We start from the raw sequence: 17,988 nt of genomic DNA, 5'->3' as shown, positions 1-17,988 counted from the left end.
AGATTGCATGAGTGAAAAGGGCTTATACGTTTTAGGGTTGGGTGTTGTTTAGGTGTAGGGATGGGTTTTTAGGTTTCTGGTATGGGTGGAATTAAGGAGTAGAAAGGGCTTTTTGGGTTCAGAAATGGGTGTGGTTTCGGTAAGGTGAGGGGCTTTTAGGGGGCAGGGATAGATGATGGCCGGGGGGTCGTGAGTGGTCAGGAATGGATAGTGCTTTTACATGGTGACGGTTCATCGAAATAAAAGTATCCAAAGTAATTTAAAATGTAAAGTATGTTAGTCTAAAATACTGTCCCCTAAGCCATGCACTGCAATAAATACCGCAGACAGTTTCTGAAAATAAGACCTGCAACAGTTGTAGTTACACCTTAAAAAATAGGCATGCAAAAGCCAATTTCGAATAAAAATACATTCTATGAATTGGTTTCTATGAAATGGAAAATGCAATTCATCCTGCAAATATCCATTAAACAGTTTAGGTATAATGGTTTCTGAGTAATGGTATTCCATACAACTCTTTTACTCTCAATTGTGAGTTCCATGTGCTGGGACATAAAGCGTTATCTGCACTCAACCTCCAGGCTCTTTTTCGAAAATCAAAGGCCTAGACTGCTTTTTTGTTTTTTTTAATCTGCAGGTGCATTGAATGCAGAACGTATTATAGAACATCCATAGTGCCCCAGGCTATAAAGCAGGTGTTTGTGTATATGTGTATGTGTCTGGTGTGTGTGAGAGCGCATGCACACAAAAGTTGTTTGCATGGATTAGAATCCACTTCTATTGCAGTACAAGACTGGAGTGAACTTTGTAATTTGAAAGTAAGAAAAGAGGATCGGAAAACCTTTGGAACCTAGGACAGAATAACTCAAGAGGAGAGGGAGGTGTCCCCACTGTTTGGGAATGTTCATAAGTGCAGGACCATGGTTCATTCCTGCTCTCAGCCAGGAAGGAATGGTGCTCATTGACATGACGAGGGTATCTCTACTTCTGTTCTGGACTAGCAGTGGATGAATATTCTTCAACCTTTACACCATTGGCTTTCCTCTTATTCCACTGGTGCAGATGTCTCGACCTCCTGCTGCTTCTCCTACGCCTTCCAGAAGATCCCACAGAGCCATGTCTAAGATTATTTCTTCACCAGCAGCCAGTGCCAGCAGTGATGTAAGTTATCTCGTTTTTCGTGTCGTTTCTTTACACATTTGCCCCATTTCTTGGTGCAAACCCTTGCAGTAGAGTACTGGCACTTTCAATCGAATTCACTCTAGATAGCCATGAAGTGATCACTGAAGCTGTCACCAAGTCTTCTCAACCCTGAGATATCAAGCTTAAATGATCTGAATTTTTTTTTAATTTAATCTGGAGCAGGCACCTATCACATACACCCACCCCCACAATACAGACCAGTGACAAGGACTCTGATTCTCGTACCAAGGAAGAAGGGAAGGGAGCTGCAAAGAGTATATAGTTAGGAAGTACTAGTGCAGCGCCACATTGAAGGAGGGTTTGGGACTGTTACATCATAACACTCTGAGGGGTCTATTAATGAGGAAGTGGCAGAGTGCGGCGTTAGCATCCTTGGCTTACTGCTGCACTCCACCACTTCCGAAACGCAGGGCTGCACCGTATTTACGAGGAAACGGTGCAGCTCTGCGTTTCCCCCTGTGCTGGTGCTACTTTAGCCGCCCAGCACCAACGCAGACATCCTTGCACCATAGTGCAGATATCCTGTTAAGGGCAATTGGCTTACCCTTTGGCCTGTGAAATACTGGGCTGTAGAAACAGTTATTTGCTTTGTAGAATCATCTGTGGATTGAGACCACTCTCTCTTTCTCTCAATTTATATTGAGGTCCACGCCCTGCACGATTTTATGATTCATTTTCTCATTCCTAAAAGTTAATGGTCTGGATTCACCATAAAAGGATAATCTCCAAAAAAGATTATCCCCCTGGCGAAGGATAATCTTTTAAAAAAAAGGCACAATCACTAAGCGCACACTTGGATAAGAGGAGTCTGATGTCTGTGGAATATAACAGCAGATAGGAACCTCCGGACACAACCAGTCTGCCCATTCTTCTGTGTTCTCTAGACACCAAACGCCCTCGGTGATCCTCTGCCCTAAATGTTTCTTAATTTATTCAGTGTGTTTATAGAATGTTGAGACGAAGAAGCCTCCCAAACACAGAGAGTGATGGGCCTACATCCAGCAGCACAAAAGGGCGCATCTTGCCTCTGAGCTACCCACACTTCATCTACATGTGGTCAACCCATCCTGCAGGGACTGAGCTCCTTCCCTCCAGTCTTAGGTTTCACATTACAAACATTTGCCCCGGAAATTCATTTCTGATGAGGGTGGTGAAATGTGATCCTTGTTATAGAGAGAGGGACTCATAGTTGTGGTGTTCCACCTTTTGTTGGGGAGTTTCAGTTCTCATTTCCTTTTCTGGACGTGGTTTTGAGTTGCTGTGAAAGAGAAACCTCTGCGTAGGCCAGTTTGTTGGTTTCACTGACTGTGGCTCTGACCACAGGAGTCTCTTTGGGATGGGAAACTCATCCAAGGAAGTGAAAGCCTGTTTGATCCACTTCGGATCCATGGGTGACCTGTCAGAGCGTGGCACCCAGAGAAAGAACTGGCAACACAGCTCAGAACCACCTCAGCAAGCATCCGCATGTCAGTGATGAAAGCTGGGTAACAATACAACTGATGGCAAAGGCTACACAACAACAACAGTGGACAAATAATGGGCACCTAACACCATCAATGGATAAAGTCTGTGCTCAAAAGATCACATTAATGAATAACAGGAACCAATACACCAAATGGCAAATAATCAAAACCAGTGCATAATCTGTAAAAAATAAATACATGAAATAAATAAATAATTGGCACTCCCGGTGCGATCGGTGGCATCGCACCGGGCGCTATCTTGGGCCGGTCATCATTTTTGCAGGTATATTATCCTTTTAGAAGCACCTGCTGCCATGTTCCTGGCCTCCAGCAATTTCCAGGCATCAATAAAATGTCAAGATAACTCTGGTGATGAATCATCTTCCTGGAGGTTTGTCTAGTGAAAGTTGTGACTCATCCTAAGGGTACTGCTTCCGTAAGAGAGCTCCTTTTTTAACTTGTCCTTTATAATCAAACTCCCACTATAGAACATTGAACTGTCATCAAAGAGCCACATGCATACTGCAAGGTATATGTAGAGCTATATGTTTTTTTGCCCGGTCTTTAATCATCCTAATTGTTGGAAATGGCCCTTTTTGCAGGGTCATCCCTAAACTTTGGTCCGCCTCTTGTATTTTTTCTGACCTGTATTATGACTCTGGGCACTTTACCACTACTGATCAGTGCTAAAGTGCATATGCTCCCCCGGGTTAAATATGACTGTGAATTGATATTGATATATCCCTGATTGGCTTATTTGGTTTACCTGTTAGTACCTGTTAGTCCCTAGTAGTGTAGCCTGTGTGCCCAGGGCTGGTAACCAAAATGCTGCTGGTGGGCCTGCAGCGCTGGTTTGAGCCACCCACAGAAGCAGCTTGTAAAGTGTACCTCAGACCTGCCACTGCAGTGGATGCGTGCAGTACAGAACTGCCATCTTGGCTGTGAAGTGCCCACACTTCCCAGCCCCTGAACCTTCCCTTGGCATCATATCAGTCACCCCTATTGCAGTGTGCATGGTGTGTGTAAGGTAGGACATGGCTTGATATGTGTAGCATGTCCTGGTAGTGAATTACACCCCATTTCGTTTTTTCACTGCTGCAAGGCTACCTGTTCCCCATAGGCTAGAATGGGCAGACTGGCTATTACATCTAATAGTCCTATCTGACTCAGGGAACATGGTAGAAATTCGAGGTTAGTATGCCTGAACTCCGAATGATAAAATACATATTTTAGTGAAGTTGGTTTTACCATTCTGTGTTTGAAAATACCACTTTTAGAAAGTAGGTATTTTCTTGCCTAAGCCTTTCAGTGTGCTCTGCTGTTATGTGTATTGACTGTCTGGGTTTAGAGGGGCAGGGCAGGCTGGGCCAGACCTGGGTTGATTAGAGAGATCTGTATTTGGAGTAGGGGAGGGGTGACACTTTGATCTGAGCAGGGCTTTGCCTGGCAAAGTGAATGCTGGCTCCACCTCCTCCTGTGCGTCTGATGGCAGACCCCCTCTTTCTGAAAGGAAGAATGCAGCCTGGTAATCAAAGTGTCTCAGGCCTGAGCAGAACTGGTTCTGGCTGGGTTCAGGGACCAGTGACTCTTGAGAACAAAGACTTTTGGGGTATAAATATCTGTGCCCAAACCCCTACAATGAGTATTTCTCCTGGATGTCAAGAGAAACCTCTGCCCGTGTTACCGAAGGAATCTGCAGGAGAGGACTGTCCTTGTGCTTGTGTGCTATTTCTTGGATTGGCCTACAGTAGTTCCCCTTGGACTAGGAAGAAGTGGGAAAAGGACTTTGAGAGAACATTTATTTTACTAAAGCAATCACCCAAGGGCTAGAAGAGAGCTAGCCTCCTGCTGGAGTCACAGGCTCATCTGACTCCTCCACCAGCCTCCTGATTCCTCCCAGCGAGGATTTCTGTCTGCAGGTGAGGCTCCTGTGAGTTCCAGGGCCTCTAGTTCTACTACAGAGAAGAGAGTGCTGAAATCATCGCTAACGCACGTTTACGAGCCGCTGCAGCTGAGGAGCGTAGAAAAAATCATCGCACAGCTGTCGCTGAGCGCTCACAAGCCAAAAATCCTCGCATCGCACGCTTGCGGGTCACAAAGTGCTCACTAATACCCAAAGATCTTCGCATCACGACATCGCAGTGCAGGCGCCGTGCGTCCACCATTTTCATCGCATCGCACCCGGATCGTCGCTCCCTCGCAGATGGCCATTTTCTTTCAGCGCAACAAGATCGCACACGCAACAGGGTCAGCGCATCATCCTTCCTTGCGGCAAGGATTCAACGCATTGCTGGTCTAACGTGAGGAAGTCTGTCGCTTTGTTCCGCACGCACCTGCAGATAAGCGCATCATCTTCCCTTGTGGCAAGGATTCAACGCATAGCTGGACTCGCGTGAGGAAAATCATCGCTACAGCTCGTTTGCGACATTTTGTTTGTTTTGCTATGAAATCCCGGTACTTTGTAAGTAAAAGGGTCGCAGAGACCACTGCTTTGAACTGACCTCCGATTTGCACACTTTGAACTATTTTTACAGCATCTCAAGAGTATCCCTATTTTGCAGTATTGTGGCTTTTTATCGTTATTGGTCTTGTGTTAAGTCTATATATAAAGATACTTATTTGTTTATAATAACTTGTGTGATGTCCCTTTGTAGTGTTCTTCACTGTGTTACTGTGGATGATCTTAAATGCTTTACACACTACCTCTGAGATAAGCCTAGCTGCTCGTGCTACATTACCACAGGGTTGAGCAGGGGTTATCAAAGGGTGTAGCCCCCTTACTCTGACTTAGGAAGAAGGGTCCATACTTGGACAGTGGCCAGCCATTGCCAACTAGAGACCCCCATTTCTAACACTAATCTTGTGAAAATGGTTCCTTTGTGTAGAAAACAATTCCTATCATTAAAGAACTCCTAACAATGATGTTACGTTTTAAATTCTGAATGTGTGCTTTTCCAGAATAAGGACTCTTAAACTATGTTACCTACCAGTATCGATGACATGTCACTCCTACACTACACCTTGTAGTTCTGTCTGATGCAACATTTCCTATACACTGATTTACACACACATGATTGATTGTCTCTTTGTAATGTGTTTGTGGTGTAAAGTGCTCTGACACTGGTATGAGTGGCGCAATAAAAGTAAATGAATCTGAGAGACAGTGGTTATGGAGACTTGAGGGGCACTGTGAATGGGTGCTAGTGATATGAATCCATGGCAGAGGTGGTTATTGGGGGGGTGCCAACAGACATTGTTGCACAGGGCGCCACCAGGGTGAAAGCCAACCCTGTTGGCAAGTATGATAAGACTGGGCATTCAAAGTTGCCAAAAAAAAAAGCTGCCACCACGTTATTTTGAGATGAAGGGCGCGCTACGAAACTCGTTTTATTTATTAAATTGTTTACTTACCTTCAATTATCCAACATCCAGTTTTTAGCAACCCCCACCCTGCCCCTGCCCCGCCCCCACCGATACTCACTCCACGGTTCGTGGCTGCCACGGCACCTAGACCAATCACAATGCTCTTATAAGGCAGTATTGTTATTGGTAAATGTACACTCATACTCGAACGCCTGACAGTTCTTAATGGCATGAATATCCATAAATTATAAATCAATTGATTGGTGTGAAAACAAGTACATTTAATTTCAGTCGTGCACATCTTCAGCTGTTTCAGCTTCATTAAAAAACGTTTTCTTATTTTTTACTTTATTACCTTTCAATTCAGCACACACAGTGGCCTGGCAGTCACGACTGACAGAATTTAGAATCACATTAAAAACAACCGAATTTCCATTTTCATCCATATCTAAAAATAAATACACAAAGGAAAATAGATAGGTTTCTGACTGTATTTATCCGTTAAAATCATTACAAATGGAAAACTGGGGGCCTTAATCATAAACGACATTTGATTTGGCCCTAATCAAAAGTGTCCCAGTCCTTTTAGCTCTTGTTGTACAAAATGCTTTCAGGACACTGCAGTACATTACTTGTTGATTCCGACCTCTAATGCCTGGATATGTTTGGGAAAATAGCGCTAGTAAGGCTTTTCTCTAACCCCCTAATGAAAGTTCCTTGTGACCCCCCACCACCCTCCCCAGGGGCATAAAAAAGGCCCCCGCACCCCCTGCGGTGCATGGGTGCCTCCCAGGCGTACCCATACTGGAGGGCCCCATCAGTCCCTACAAATGTGAGTGAGAGGTGCCCTTCAGCATATCTTTCAGGGGGGCCCTCGCGATTCGTACATCCCTGTGGCCCCCTATAGCTCCTCATTGTTGCCGTGGTGGGACTCCTTCTTGGAGATCTTCCTCAGGGCCCAAATCCGAACTTGGAGTAGGACCCCTTTTACTCACCATTGGTCAATCCTTATATTGTTCTGTGTGTTTGGAAATAGTTACTTATGGGAGATGTATGCCAGTGTTAGCAGTTTTGGTATGGAACATGTGGGTTTATTTCAGTTGTTATTCCCTAATCAGGATCATTTAACCGAGGTGTTTCCTGGGTCCAGTTAAGAGTAGTCCTCTGGGAGAAGAGAACCATATTATTTACTCTTATTCTCTGTTCCAAACCCGCTCTAGTTCGGTATCCATTCAGGGGTGGAGGGCAGGACACTATGCCTGGGTGGAGTTAGCTGAACTCCACGAAGTGACCCAAAAACTCTGCGGCGCAATAGGTCACACCGTTTTCAATGATTTTTAGCGTTGAGTGTTTGTCTTGCATTGAAAAATCAGATCAAACGGCACCCCGGGCAGCGCAAGAGGGCGCTGCTTCGTTCTGCCACTCAAGAGTGGATTTTCTTTTCGAGCGGCAACATACTCAACGCGAATGGATGGTTTCTCAGCACGAGCGATCGTGACCATTTGCAACTGTCCGCGTTGAGAAATTTCCCTAGGAGGTGGTCTAGCATTGGATTTTCCTCACTCGCACTCGTCAAGTTAATGTTGGCGAGTACAAGCAAGGGAAAAACTCCGCTCTGCAGAGTTTTTCAGAAATCTGTGTGCTCTGCAGAGAGTGGAGTGCAGAAAAGTCTGCAAACTCCACAAACAGATTGGATTTCACCACCCAGGCCTACTGGACATGCAGACTGGGGCGTGGAGGGGCCCTCTGTGCCCCCCTTCTAGTGAAGGAACTCAGTGGCGTCACTAGGGGCAGCGGGGGGTGCGGATCGCACCGGGTGTCACCCCATTATGGGGTGACACAATCTTGTTACGCTGGCTAGCAGGCTCGCTCTGCACTGCACAGTGCAGCCTCGGCCTCACAGTGGGTCCCAGGGCCATTTAGCGCTACCAATGACGGGCTGACGGCCCTGGGACAGCCCCCGCGCCGCGCCGCGCTGTGCTCCTCTGACGCACCACGTCTGTGGGAGGAGACTCGGCAGCACAGTGGAGTGCGTCCGATGCCGATGGTGTCTGCTGCTACAATAAGAATTTATGGTTGGCACGGGCGGGCCCTCTAACAGTGCCATGGCCAGTGGTGTACAGTATAACTCAGGGATAGCCCAAGCGGAGGTGAGGAGCGAAGCAGTTCCGATCCCCGGAGGGTGTCTGGCTCGAGTGGGAGGAGGTGCGGCTGACTCCGGAGCGTGGGGCGCACAGTTCGATCCCGGCGCCGGCTGCAGATCAGCTCTGCAGCTCTGCATCATTTGACTCTGTGCAATAGCTCATTTAATCCCCCGACGGCCCCAGCGCCTTGAAACCCTTATGGTTCGCGCTTTTAATAATTCTTCAGCGACAGTCTGTGTTCCTCCAGCGACTGTCCCTGATGTCCTGTGGGGTGAATCAGTGCTGCCCCGAGGGTGTCGTATTTTGGGGGTACCCAATGTGCCAGGGCTGCCAAGCACACAGGTGTATGCTCAAGTGACAGTGTGCTGCTCAGTGTGCTGGGGGCTGTGGACAGGGGGGCTGCCAGTATGCCTGGAATGCTGCTGAGTGTGATAGGATTGATGACCTTTACCATGTTGTTACTGACCCGTGTTTTCAGGGTACGCAGGCCTCTGCTGGCTGCTGTCTCTCAGCATGGACAGAGGGCAGTAACTTAGACATAGGCCCCTCACCAGTGTTTTGGAGGAGACTGGTACGATCACAGGCATAGAAGGGGCCAAGCCTGGTACGTAGCGGCTGAGGAGAGGGGTATCTGTGTAGTGGTGAAAGAGCTGGCCGGGCGGACCAAGCTTTGAATTGAGTGGGCTGGGGCCATCTCGTGCCCTGAGATCACTGTGAACACGCCACGCAGCACCACCAGCCCTGAGGTTGTCAACTGGCCTGGCCCCCATAGTGGCTGGTCTGAAACTGCAGGCATTTGCACTCCTTGGGGCACATCAAGAATCTGGGTCGCGAATCAGAATAAGTGAGCTTGTGGATACCTTACGGCTTGGCGCCATAGGCCTACTTTGATGCAAGCTTCTCTAGGGGAGGCTCTCTGACGAGCTGAGCGAGCCCCTGGATTTGGAGTTTGTGCCTCTGGGCAATCCCGGTAGCCCGACAAACCTAGCAGAAGTAGAGGGGAGGAGGAGACTTCCTTTTGCAGCACCTGGAGCACGACGGCCGGACCCGGCCTGCAGCCCCCCCAAAGGGCGGGAGAGTGGAGGAAGGTACAGCAGCGACAGCTACCGCATTGTGCGAAGAGACAGGAATCCCAAAGATGACGGCGTGGCTGAGGTGAGAGAGAAATATCATTTACAAATATGAATGCAGTTAGAAATGTGCCAGTGCAGTGGCACACATCAGATCGCAATCGCATTACTCCTAGACACTCCCCACCAAGGCCGGCCCAAGAAGACAGTCACAGTGTGGCTGGGTTTGGGGGGCACCCTAAGCTTCACCTGTCACTGTAATAGGTTTAAGCTTTTTTTTAATTCCCAAAATAGTCCTAGTACCATATCACACCAGTGCTCCGGGGCAGAACGGGTGTTAGAGCTCCCAGCAGCATTACGTATTATAGACACCGGTGCGTAATCATGATTGCAGTAGTGCACATGTTGTGCCTCTTAGATCACTTCAGCAAGCAAACCCCCCCTACCATACGCTGTTCTTTCCCATGCTATCCCACGACAAAACGTTGGTGCCGCCTTTGAAAGTAGTACAACTCACATCATATCCAGGATGGTAACAGGCCTCCCAGAGATGCAGTTAGTTACAAACTCATAGATATGTAGGTGATCACCGATTCGGCAAGACAATCCTGTCCTGGAACGTCCACTGCCACCTCTCTGGGTAGATTTACTTCCACAGAGTAGTACACCATCCGGTGTAATACTATGTGTGAGTAAACTGATTTGCACATGTAAATTCACATTTTAAGACTCTCAAAAGTGAATCTGAACCTATGATACGTTAAACTTATAATCAAGGCATGAATCAATTTTGGCTTAATTTGTGTCTCAAGCAGGACGGGCAATATAACAAATATATTTTGCTCCAGCCAATACAGCATAAGCAGTTTTGCAAAGGGGAAAATGAAGGAAACCAATTTTTTATTACAAAATAAATAGAATGCACATTTTCCTTTCAATTAATTTCTTTCTGCAGAAGAGTTTTTGGAAAAAACTACCCATATATCTATGAGCTACCCAATAGATTTTGCGGTTTATTTTGCTGCTTAAATTTAAAAAAGTGAATTAATTAGAATTGTATAAAACAGATTTTTCCTTCATTTTAGAGCATTCTGTCATATTAGAAAGTGTATAACATTGTGTTCGCTTAATTTCATAATATACAAACAAGTAACGGACAATACATTTTCTCCTGGTGTAAATCCTGTTTGCTCTATTTCCAAATTTGCAAAAAATACCTAAATTGGTGCACAATACATTTTCTCCACTTTGAGCTCCACTGTGACGCTTAACGTAATTTGGAAATGTTTAGGAGCATTAACTTTGGACTGAATAGGGTTAAGAAAGAGAAAACATAGATTTCTCAAAAAAGTGTTGCACTGTTGGTCGAAATAACTAAGTCGTAGTTGGGTGGGCTTCTCAGTGTGTGATGTGCTTGAAGAGATGCTTCAGAATATACAAACCATTGGAATTATAAAGTCTGTGTTTCTATAGGGTACAGTGAACCTCAAAATGGGAAGTTTGGGAAAAGAAATTGACAACCACAGTTTGGGGCCTGCCAATAATACTTCATTTTCCCTTATAAATGGCAGGGCATTTGATGCTAATATTTAAGCATCCTCTTGAGTGACCAATTTTTCTCATTTATATTAGTCCTTATATTTCCGGATCTGAAAACCTGGAAGCTATTAAATATTGACTGAATAACAAACCTCGTGGCCAGGATGGCACCTCCAGTGCTATTAAAAAGGAGAGCTTTACGTGTCAAGGAGCGATCTAATAATGATTTATTTCAGAGCTGGTGTTCGCTACTTTTTGTATGTGCATTGCTGCGTCTGTCTACTGTCTTTCTACTCCTCCAGGGCGCGTGCCAGCACTCAATTCACTCATCCTCAGAACCCAGGTAAGACGTGACTGCCCCCGAGGTCAGGCCCCCCCCTCAGCCCGAGGACAGTCAGAGCCAGAAATTCTCTTAACTTTATACCCGAGCCCAGTGTACTCTGCCCACCCGTGGTTATTTTTTAGACCCGGGGAATATCACATGAAAGACATTGTCTACACCTCAGAATCCGCCCAATGGAAAATTGCGCGCCCCGGGGAAGATCCCTCGGTCCTCATTGCAGTCAGCCCAGTGCCCTACGGCTACTGACAGGGAAACAGACTAGAGGAAGCCATCTCAGCGTTTATAACCTACTCCACTCGTGGGCTGGTCAATATGAGATACCATGGAACGTCTCGGATGGAGGCGGCATGATGGGCAAGGAACTCGAAGTCCCTGCAGACTGCACTGCTCTACCCACATCCAAACGTCTGAAGGGTTACCACCAGTACAAAGGAAGCCCTTAAATGAACACCAAAAATCCACTTCAACTCATCAGTCCCCAGAAAGCCCTCTCTTCCCCCTACCCTGACCTTCGCTACCCCCAATCTCTATGGCCTTGGCAAATATAGAAAATAAATTAACACATTTTACTAAGGATTCTGTATGGTCCCTTTATTTCCTGTTATTTGCCATCTATGTCCACTGGCGGACTCGGAGCTGAGGAGATCAATGCGGTAAGTCGTGAGGGGGTGACACCATGAGTTACCCTCACTGTGATCCGTGTGAGTTAACCTGACTTTTAGTCTTAATCCACTGTGCTCTGTCGTATTAGTGAAGCGATGAGCAACACTTTACAAAATGGCTAAATATCTAGTCCTTGAGCGCCATGAAGAAAACTCATGCGGAGGCTCAGGCCTCGGCAGTGTTGTGTATAAATAAACCATTGAAGGGGGTCACTGATTGCTCTAGGTGCTCTAATGATTAAAGGGCCAAAGTTTCAAGGCAACAGATGCTCCGGCATGGAAAGGGCAGGGTATGAGATAAGTCAACCGCCCCCCTTGGGCTTGGGGAAATCCCCCCTACATGTTCTCTGTTCTAAAAGTAAACTTAGACACCCCCGACTGGAACAGGAACCTCTAACTGCCATGAGCTCACTTCAGAGGCGAGAGAAAGAGAAAGATTCCCTACTACAAGTGTCTTGTTTCATCACTTCCTGTCCTCCTGGGCTCCTCGTGTAGTGTGCAGACTGAGCCCGCCAGGGTTTGCAGCGCGAGCTCTTCTCGCCTCCCCATAGGTTTCCTGTGTTGCTCAACGTGCCATATTTAGCTCCCTCCATTCTGCAGGGTTTCTACCATCGCATCATTTGTGCATTTCCACTCTCAAATCTTCCATCTAACTTCCCCGTACTCCACATCCCCCCACCCTCCCCTGCCCCCGCATTGTCGAGAACCCCACTTTTCTGTCCATAAATACTGGGATGTCCGACGGGGAGATCAGTCAGCCGCAGCTCACCCTCTGACCAGATCTGCAGAGAGCTTAGTCCCAGACCTAAAGCAGACATGATGCTCTCCCTGGCTGCTGCCTCTGTGCTCCTCCTGGCTGCCTTCTGCTCTGAGGGCCTGGCTGCCCCGGGTGAGTGCTGATGCTTTCACTCTATACCATGAGGTCCCTGTGATGGAACCACTATGCACCCTCAGTCTCTTGGCCCAGTCCTTGATCTGCAGATGCAGCAAATGCTCAGGGTGACACAGAATGGCCAGAGGGCCTCTTTCACCTGGTTAGGGTGCACCTGCCTATCAGTGAAGCTTTGATTTAAGGGAGAAATCAGTGTGAGTGTGTCTGTACACATAGTGTTCTTATGGGTAGTTTGGACAAAGAAAACAGGTTGGTTTCTTCGTGATTTAATTCATCGACAATGTAGCGCTCCTCCTGTAGAATTTACACCTTCGGTGACTCCTTTTTTCACTTGCCTGTTCTAATACTGCATTGTATACTTACTCCTGCCTCGGTTTTGTGGTATGTATGTACTCCTTTGGTATATTCATGTGGATTTATTGGCGTTACCTTTGCATTGGGGTGTTTTCCCATTGCTGATTTACTCCACTCTACTCATTTGGTTGAAAAAATCTTCAATAAAAACATACTCATGTAAAAAAAGAGTAAAGGTGAGCATCAGCTTCTGTTGTGGTGCAAGTCTGGGGAGAACAGTGGGTCCTAAATGGCCATAGGATGAGTGACCTACAGTGCAGGGTTAAGAAAAAGGGAACCCAAGATCTGGAGGGGGCCCTGCTGTATGGGAATGTTCATAGTGTGAGTGGGGGGTCTGTTCCTGCTCATGGCCAGAGGGGGAGGATGGTCATTGACATGCTAATGACAAGGCCTTCTCCGCTTGTGTTCTGGTTCGCAAATGCCTGGACGTTCTCCAGCTTTTACACCCCTTTGTTGTTCTTTTGCAGCCGGTGCAGATGCTCCCACCTCCTGCTGCTTCTCCCACGCCTCCCGGAAGATCCCCCAGAGCCACGTCCAGGATTACTTCTTCACCAGCAGCCAGTGCTCCATGCCAGCAGTGATGTAAGTCACCTCATTTCTTGAGTTGTGTCTTGCAGTTCCCTGTACTGGAGTGCAGTGACTCCCCTCCCTGCAGATGTCACTCCAGTCAGTTCAGCAACAATAGAGCTCCCACTGAGTCCTCTTCATCTTGTAAGGCTGCGTTTTAAGGGCCTACATTCTTGATTTTGAAATTCGAAGTTGTAGATCGGCCACTCACATGTAGTTCACCAGAGTGTAGGTTTACCTTTGCTGCTTTCCTGTAAGGGGTAATCAGCTTAACCCTACCCACAGAGCACCGCCCACTCCGGCCGGTGGTGGGCCCGCAGTAGTATTTAGTTGGTATTATAAGTGAATGAAGGTGTAATGGACCCACTCAGCAAGTCTTCCAAACTCAAACTACTATTGCATTTGTCCCATGTCCTTGTAATACCTGGAGTCGTCAGGCCAAAGACAATGTATCATTTTTCTGGTGCATTTGTATTTCTTCATCTGAGTCAGCAGCATCCAAAGTGATTTGTTTATTGTTGTGGTTGACTGCACATGACTCAGATGTGCTGCTGCTGCTGTGATAGAGCGTCTCTTCCACTATGAGGAGGAACTGACCACAGCCTTGTAGATGAATTTGTCACGTGGGAGGTGTTTCACTAAAGCACTGGTTGCCTGATGTACAAGTGTTTATGGTGGCTGCATGTGAGCAAATAAAGGAGGCTTCCATATCTGGGAGATGCCTACCCCTCGTTGCCTGGTCCATCCCCCTCGAGGAAGCAAATGGGATTCCAAGAACCGCTCTGGAAAAACACAACATGTATTTATCACCACAAAGCCCCTAACCCTGACCTGTACACATTGCTGAGGTTGCAGACCTTCACACCAACCCACATTGTTCTTAAGGAGACAGAGGGCCTCTTCACCCCTTTGGGGCTAGACATGCATACCTCTTCCATCACCCTCAATTCTCCAACCAGCCCCATAGCAAACCCAAAAACGGTATGCCCACTTAGCCTGGGCAGAGTGAATAGGAATTATTTTCTGGCTGATTGCAATCACATCCCCAGTCAACGACAAGTCTAAGGGAACAGTACATTTTCATTGTGCTTTACATCGGACATTTAACACGCCGAGTTGAGTATCAGACATGGCCTCACTGTTCCCACTTCAGCCAGACTCCTGCTTCCTCACAGCATGGACATTCATACTCCATATTAGGGACCCACCACCGCACATCCCTTCTCCTTAATCAAGGCGAAACCTGGGAATCCTGATATCAAAGCACATTGCAATCCCAATAAGATATACGGTGTTATGCAAGAGCTCCCTAGTAGTGTTGGGTTTAAAACATGAATAACACAACATCCTCTGCTATCAGAGGAGAGAAACTGTGGATACTTTCTGAAGCCGTAGTGTAGCGGTCTCAGGGTGAAGTGACAGTCCACGAAGGCCTAGCTGAGTGATGCTGAGGGTAAAGTGACAGTCCACGAAGGCCTCGCTGAGTGATGCTGAGGGTAAAGTGACAGTCCACGAAGGCCTCGCTGAGTGATGCTGAGGGTAAAGTGGCAGTCCACGAAGGCCTCGCTGAGTGATGCTGAGGGTAAAGTGACAGTCCACGAAGGCCTCGCTGAGTGATGCTGAGGGTAAAGTGACAGTCCACGAAGGCCTCGCTGAGTGATGCTGAGGGTAAAGTGACAGTCCACGAAGGCCTAGCTGAGTGATGCAGAGGATAAAGTGACAACCCATGATGTCATGTGGTGTGGTCCTGAGAGTAAAGTGACAGTCCATGGTGTCATAGTGATGTGGTCCTAGGGGTAAATTGACAGTACAGGATGTCATAGTGGAGTGGTGCCGAAGGTACAGTGACAGTCCATGATGTCATAGTGGTGTGGTGCCGAAGGTAAAGTGACAGTCCATGGTGTCATAGTGGTGTGGTGCGGTGGTAAAGTGACACTCCATGATGTCATAGTGGAGTGGTCCTGAGGCTAAAGTGACAGTCCATGGTGTCATAGTGGTGTGGTGCCAAAGGTACAGACACAGTCCATAATGTGATACTGAAGGGGTGCCGAGAATAAAGTGACAGTCCATGATGTCATAGCCGAGTGGTGCTGAGGGTAAAGTGACAGTCCATGGTGTCATAGTGGTGTGGTGCCAAAGGTACAGTGACAGTCCATGATGTCATAGCCGAGTGGTCCTGAGGGTAAAATGACAGTCCATGATGTCATAGCCGAGTGGTGCTGAGGGTAAAGTGACAGTCCATGGTGTCATAGTGGTGTGGTGCCAAAGGTACAGTGACAGTCCATGATGTCATAGCCGAGTGGTCCTGAGGGTAAAATGACAGTCCATGATGTCATAGCCGAGTGGTCCTGAGGGTAAAGTGACAGACCATGATGTCATAGCCGAGTGGTCCTGAGGGTAAATTGACCGTCCATGATATCATACCGGAGTGGTGCTGAGGGTACCTTGACATCTCTCATGTTTTATTTGAGTAGCATTAAGGGTACTGTATAGTATCTGATGTCATTCAGGAGTTACTTTGAGAACACAGCGATAGTCCATGATGTCGTAGAGGAAAGCTACTTAGGATTCAGGGTGTTCACAGATGTCAGAGTGACGTGGCAGTGACAACGTAGTGATGCTATTGAATGGCTATTAGGCAAAAGGGACATTCTTTGATATAGTAAGGTTGCAGCGTGGGCACAGGGAGAATGTTTCATCATACACTGTAATTTCAGTTAGGATGCAGTGCGATGGCATATGTTTTATAGAGCAGATACAGTGCAGAGATATTGGTTTATGTCATATAATGCAGTTACAGTTAGGACGGAGAAAGAGTGATTTTTGTCATACAGTGCAGTTAGAGTTAGGGGAGAGCAATAGTGATTTATGCCATATAGTGCAGTCATTGTTTGAAGGCAGTGATACCGCTGACACAACATATAGTGCAGCTGGAGATAGGACGGAGTGAATCTGACATGTCATTTAGTGCAGTTACAGTTTGGATGCAGTGATATTGACATGATATGTAGTGCAGTTACAGTTAGGACGCGGTGATACAGATATGTCCTATAGTGCAGTTAGGATGCCGCGATATTGACTTACATAGTGCAGTTAGAGTTAGGAGGCGGCGATAGTGATTTATGGCATACAGTGCAGTTCCAGGTAGAACGCGGTGAGATTTCATGATGTCATAATAGGCTTGCACTTTAGGTGATATTCTCTGTTGTAAATCACAGGGATATTATTCGATGCACTGAAAGTTTTGCACCCAAGGAATTGGTACATTACCGGGTGTAATTGGGTATTCGGAATATAGAGAAAACAAGTTATTGTCTGAGCCGTTTTATTTTTCTCTTGTAACCGATGGTGCACACTTTAATGTTTTAATTCCCACCTCTCTTTGCCCCACAGATTCATCACCAGAAGAGGGCGCCAGCTCTGTGCTGATCCAGAAATCACCTGGGTCCAGGACTACGTCAATCACTTGGAGCTGAACTGAGAGCCCGGAGCAGGCCCAGTGGCAGAGGCTGAGATCGAATCCTCCAGCGTGTCAAAGCCTGCCATGACATCACTTCCTGCTGAAAACGCCAAGCCCCAGACCCGCTGCCTGCACTTCCATAGCCATCAAAAATAAGCTTCAATGATAGGCATAATTTATATATTTTATTTTAGGGCTGACACAATAACATTACCTTTAAGTTATAACTATTTATGATGACATATATGTGGTGGATCCCTTCTAGGCTCCAGCTGTGTGTTTGCTTCTGTAGTTCGTATATAAAGTATATGAGGAAAGCTGTGAAATGTCAACTGTAATAGCACGATAGAACGCCTCTGCAGGATGGAAGCCAAATGGAATTTCTTTTTCTTATTTATGTTACAGATAATAAATATATTTTTTACGAAGAATAATGTGATGTTTTCTTATTTGGTAATAAGATATTTAGAAGTGTACCGAATATTGTAGTTGGCTGAGCACTGAATGGGTGGTGAAGTATTTGGCCGGAGCTGAATTGGCTCTTTTTTTACTAAAGTTCAAAACTTTCTAAAACAAATAACAATTCTAAGTGTTCCCATTGTTGTTGCCTATTTTCATACACCCACGAAATATACAAATATATCAGCTTAACCAGCCTAACCTTTTGACTTTTGTGGACCCTCACTTTATTATTACTGGATTCCGAGGACCCCCATTAATTCATTACTGAAATCTGGGGACCCCCCACTGAGACATAACTGATATAGAGGTCTCTGGCCTAAGGAATTTCTCTGATTTGAACCTCAAAATATCACTCAAAAATCCAGAAACAAGCATTTTTTATACAAGTACACAAATGATGAAATATTGTATTTAATTTACAAACAAATATTAAAAAAATAATTTTAATGAGAAACATGGAGTATTT

General features: G+C 46.4%; 1 protein-coding gene across 1 annotated transcript; it reads left to right on the top strand.

Moving 5' to 3' along the window:
• Positions 1–12,544: 12,544 nt before the first annotated feature.
• On the top strand, positions 12,545–17,725 carry LOC147729808 (C-C motif chemokine 4-like). The gene is made up of 3 exons (XM_086958503.1): positions 12,545–12,676; positions 13,501–13,615; positions 16,994–17,725. Exons 1-3 carry the CDS (start codon positions 12,604–12,606, stop codon positions 17,079–17,081), a joined length of 276 nt encoding a protein of 91 aa, XP_086814629.1. The 5' UTR covers positions 12,545–12,603; the 3' UTR covers positions 17,082–17,725.
• The last annotated feature ends 263 nt before the right edge of the window (positions 17,726–17,988 follow it).

Source organism: Lissotriton vulgaris, chromosome 2_1 (assembly GCF_964263255.1).
Source record: "Lissotriton vulgaris chromosome 2_1, aLisVul1.2, whole genome shotgun sequence".
NCBI lineage: Eukaryota > Metazoa > Chordata > Amphibia > Caudata > Salamandridae > Lissotriton > Lissotriton vulgaris.
The sequence above is the reverse complement of the archived record's forward strand: the minus strand, read 5'-3'. Positions and strand labels throughout refer to the sequence as shown.

Bases quoted from the DNA above. Each gene is read 5' to 3' on its own strand.
- LOC147729808 (XM_086958503.1), top strand. From the start codon at position 12,604: ATGATGCTCTCCCTGGCTGCTGCCTCTGTGCTCCTCCTGGCTGCCTTC. The intron at 12,677-13,500 runs GTGAGTGCTGAT...GTTCTTTTGCAG, and splicing joins TGAGGGCCTGGCTGCCCCGG to CCGGTGCAGATGCTCCCACC. The intron at 13,616-16,993 runs GTAAGTCACCTC...TTTGCCCCACAG, and splicing joins TGCTCCATGCCAGCAGTGAT to ATTCATCACCAGAAGAGGGC.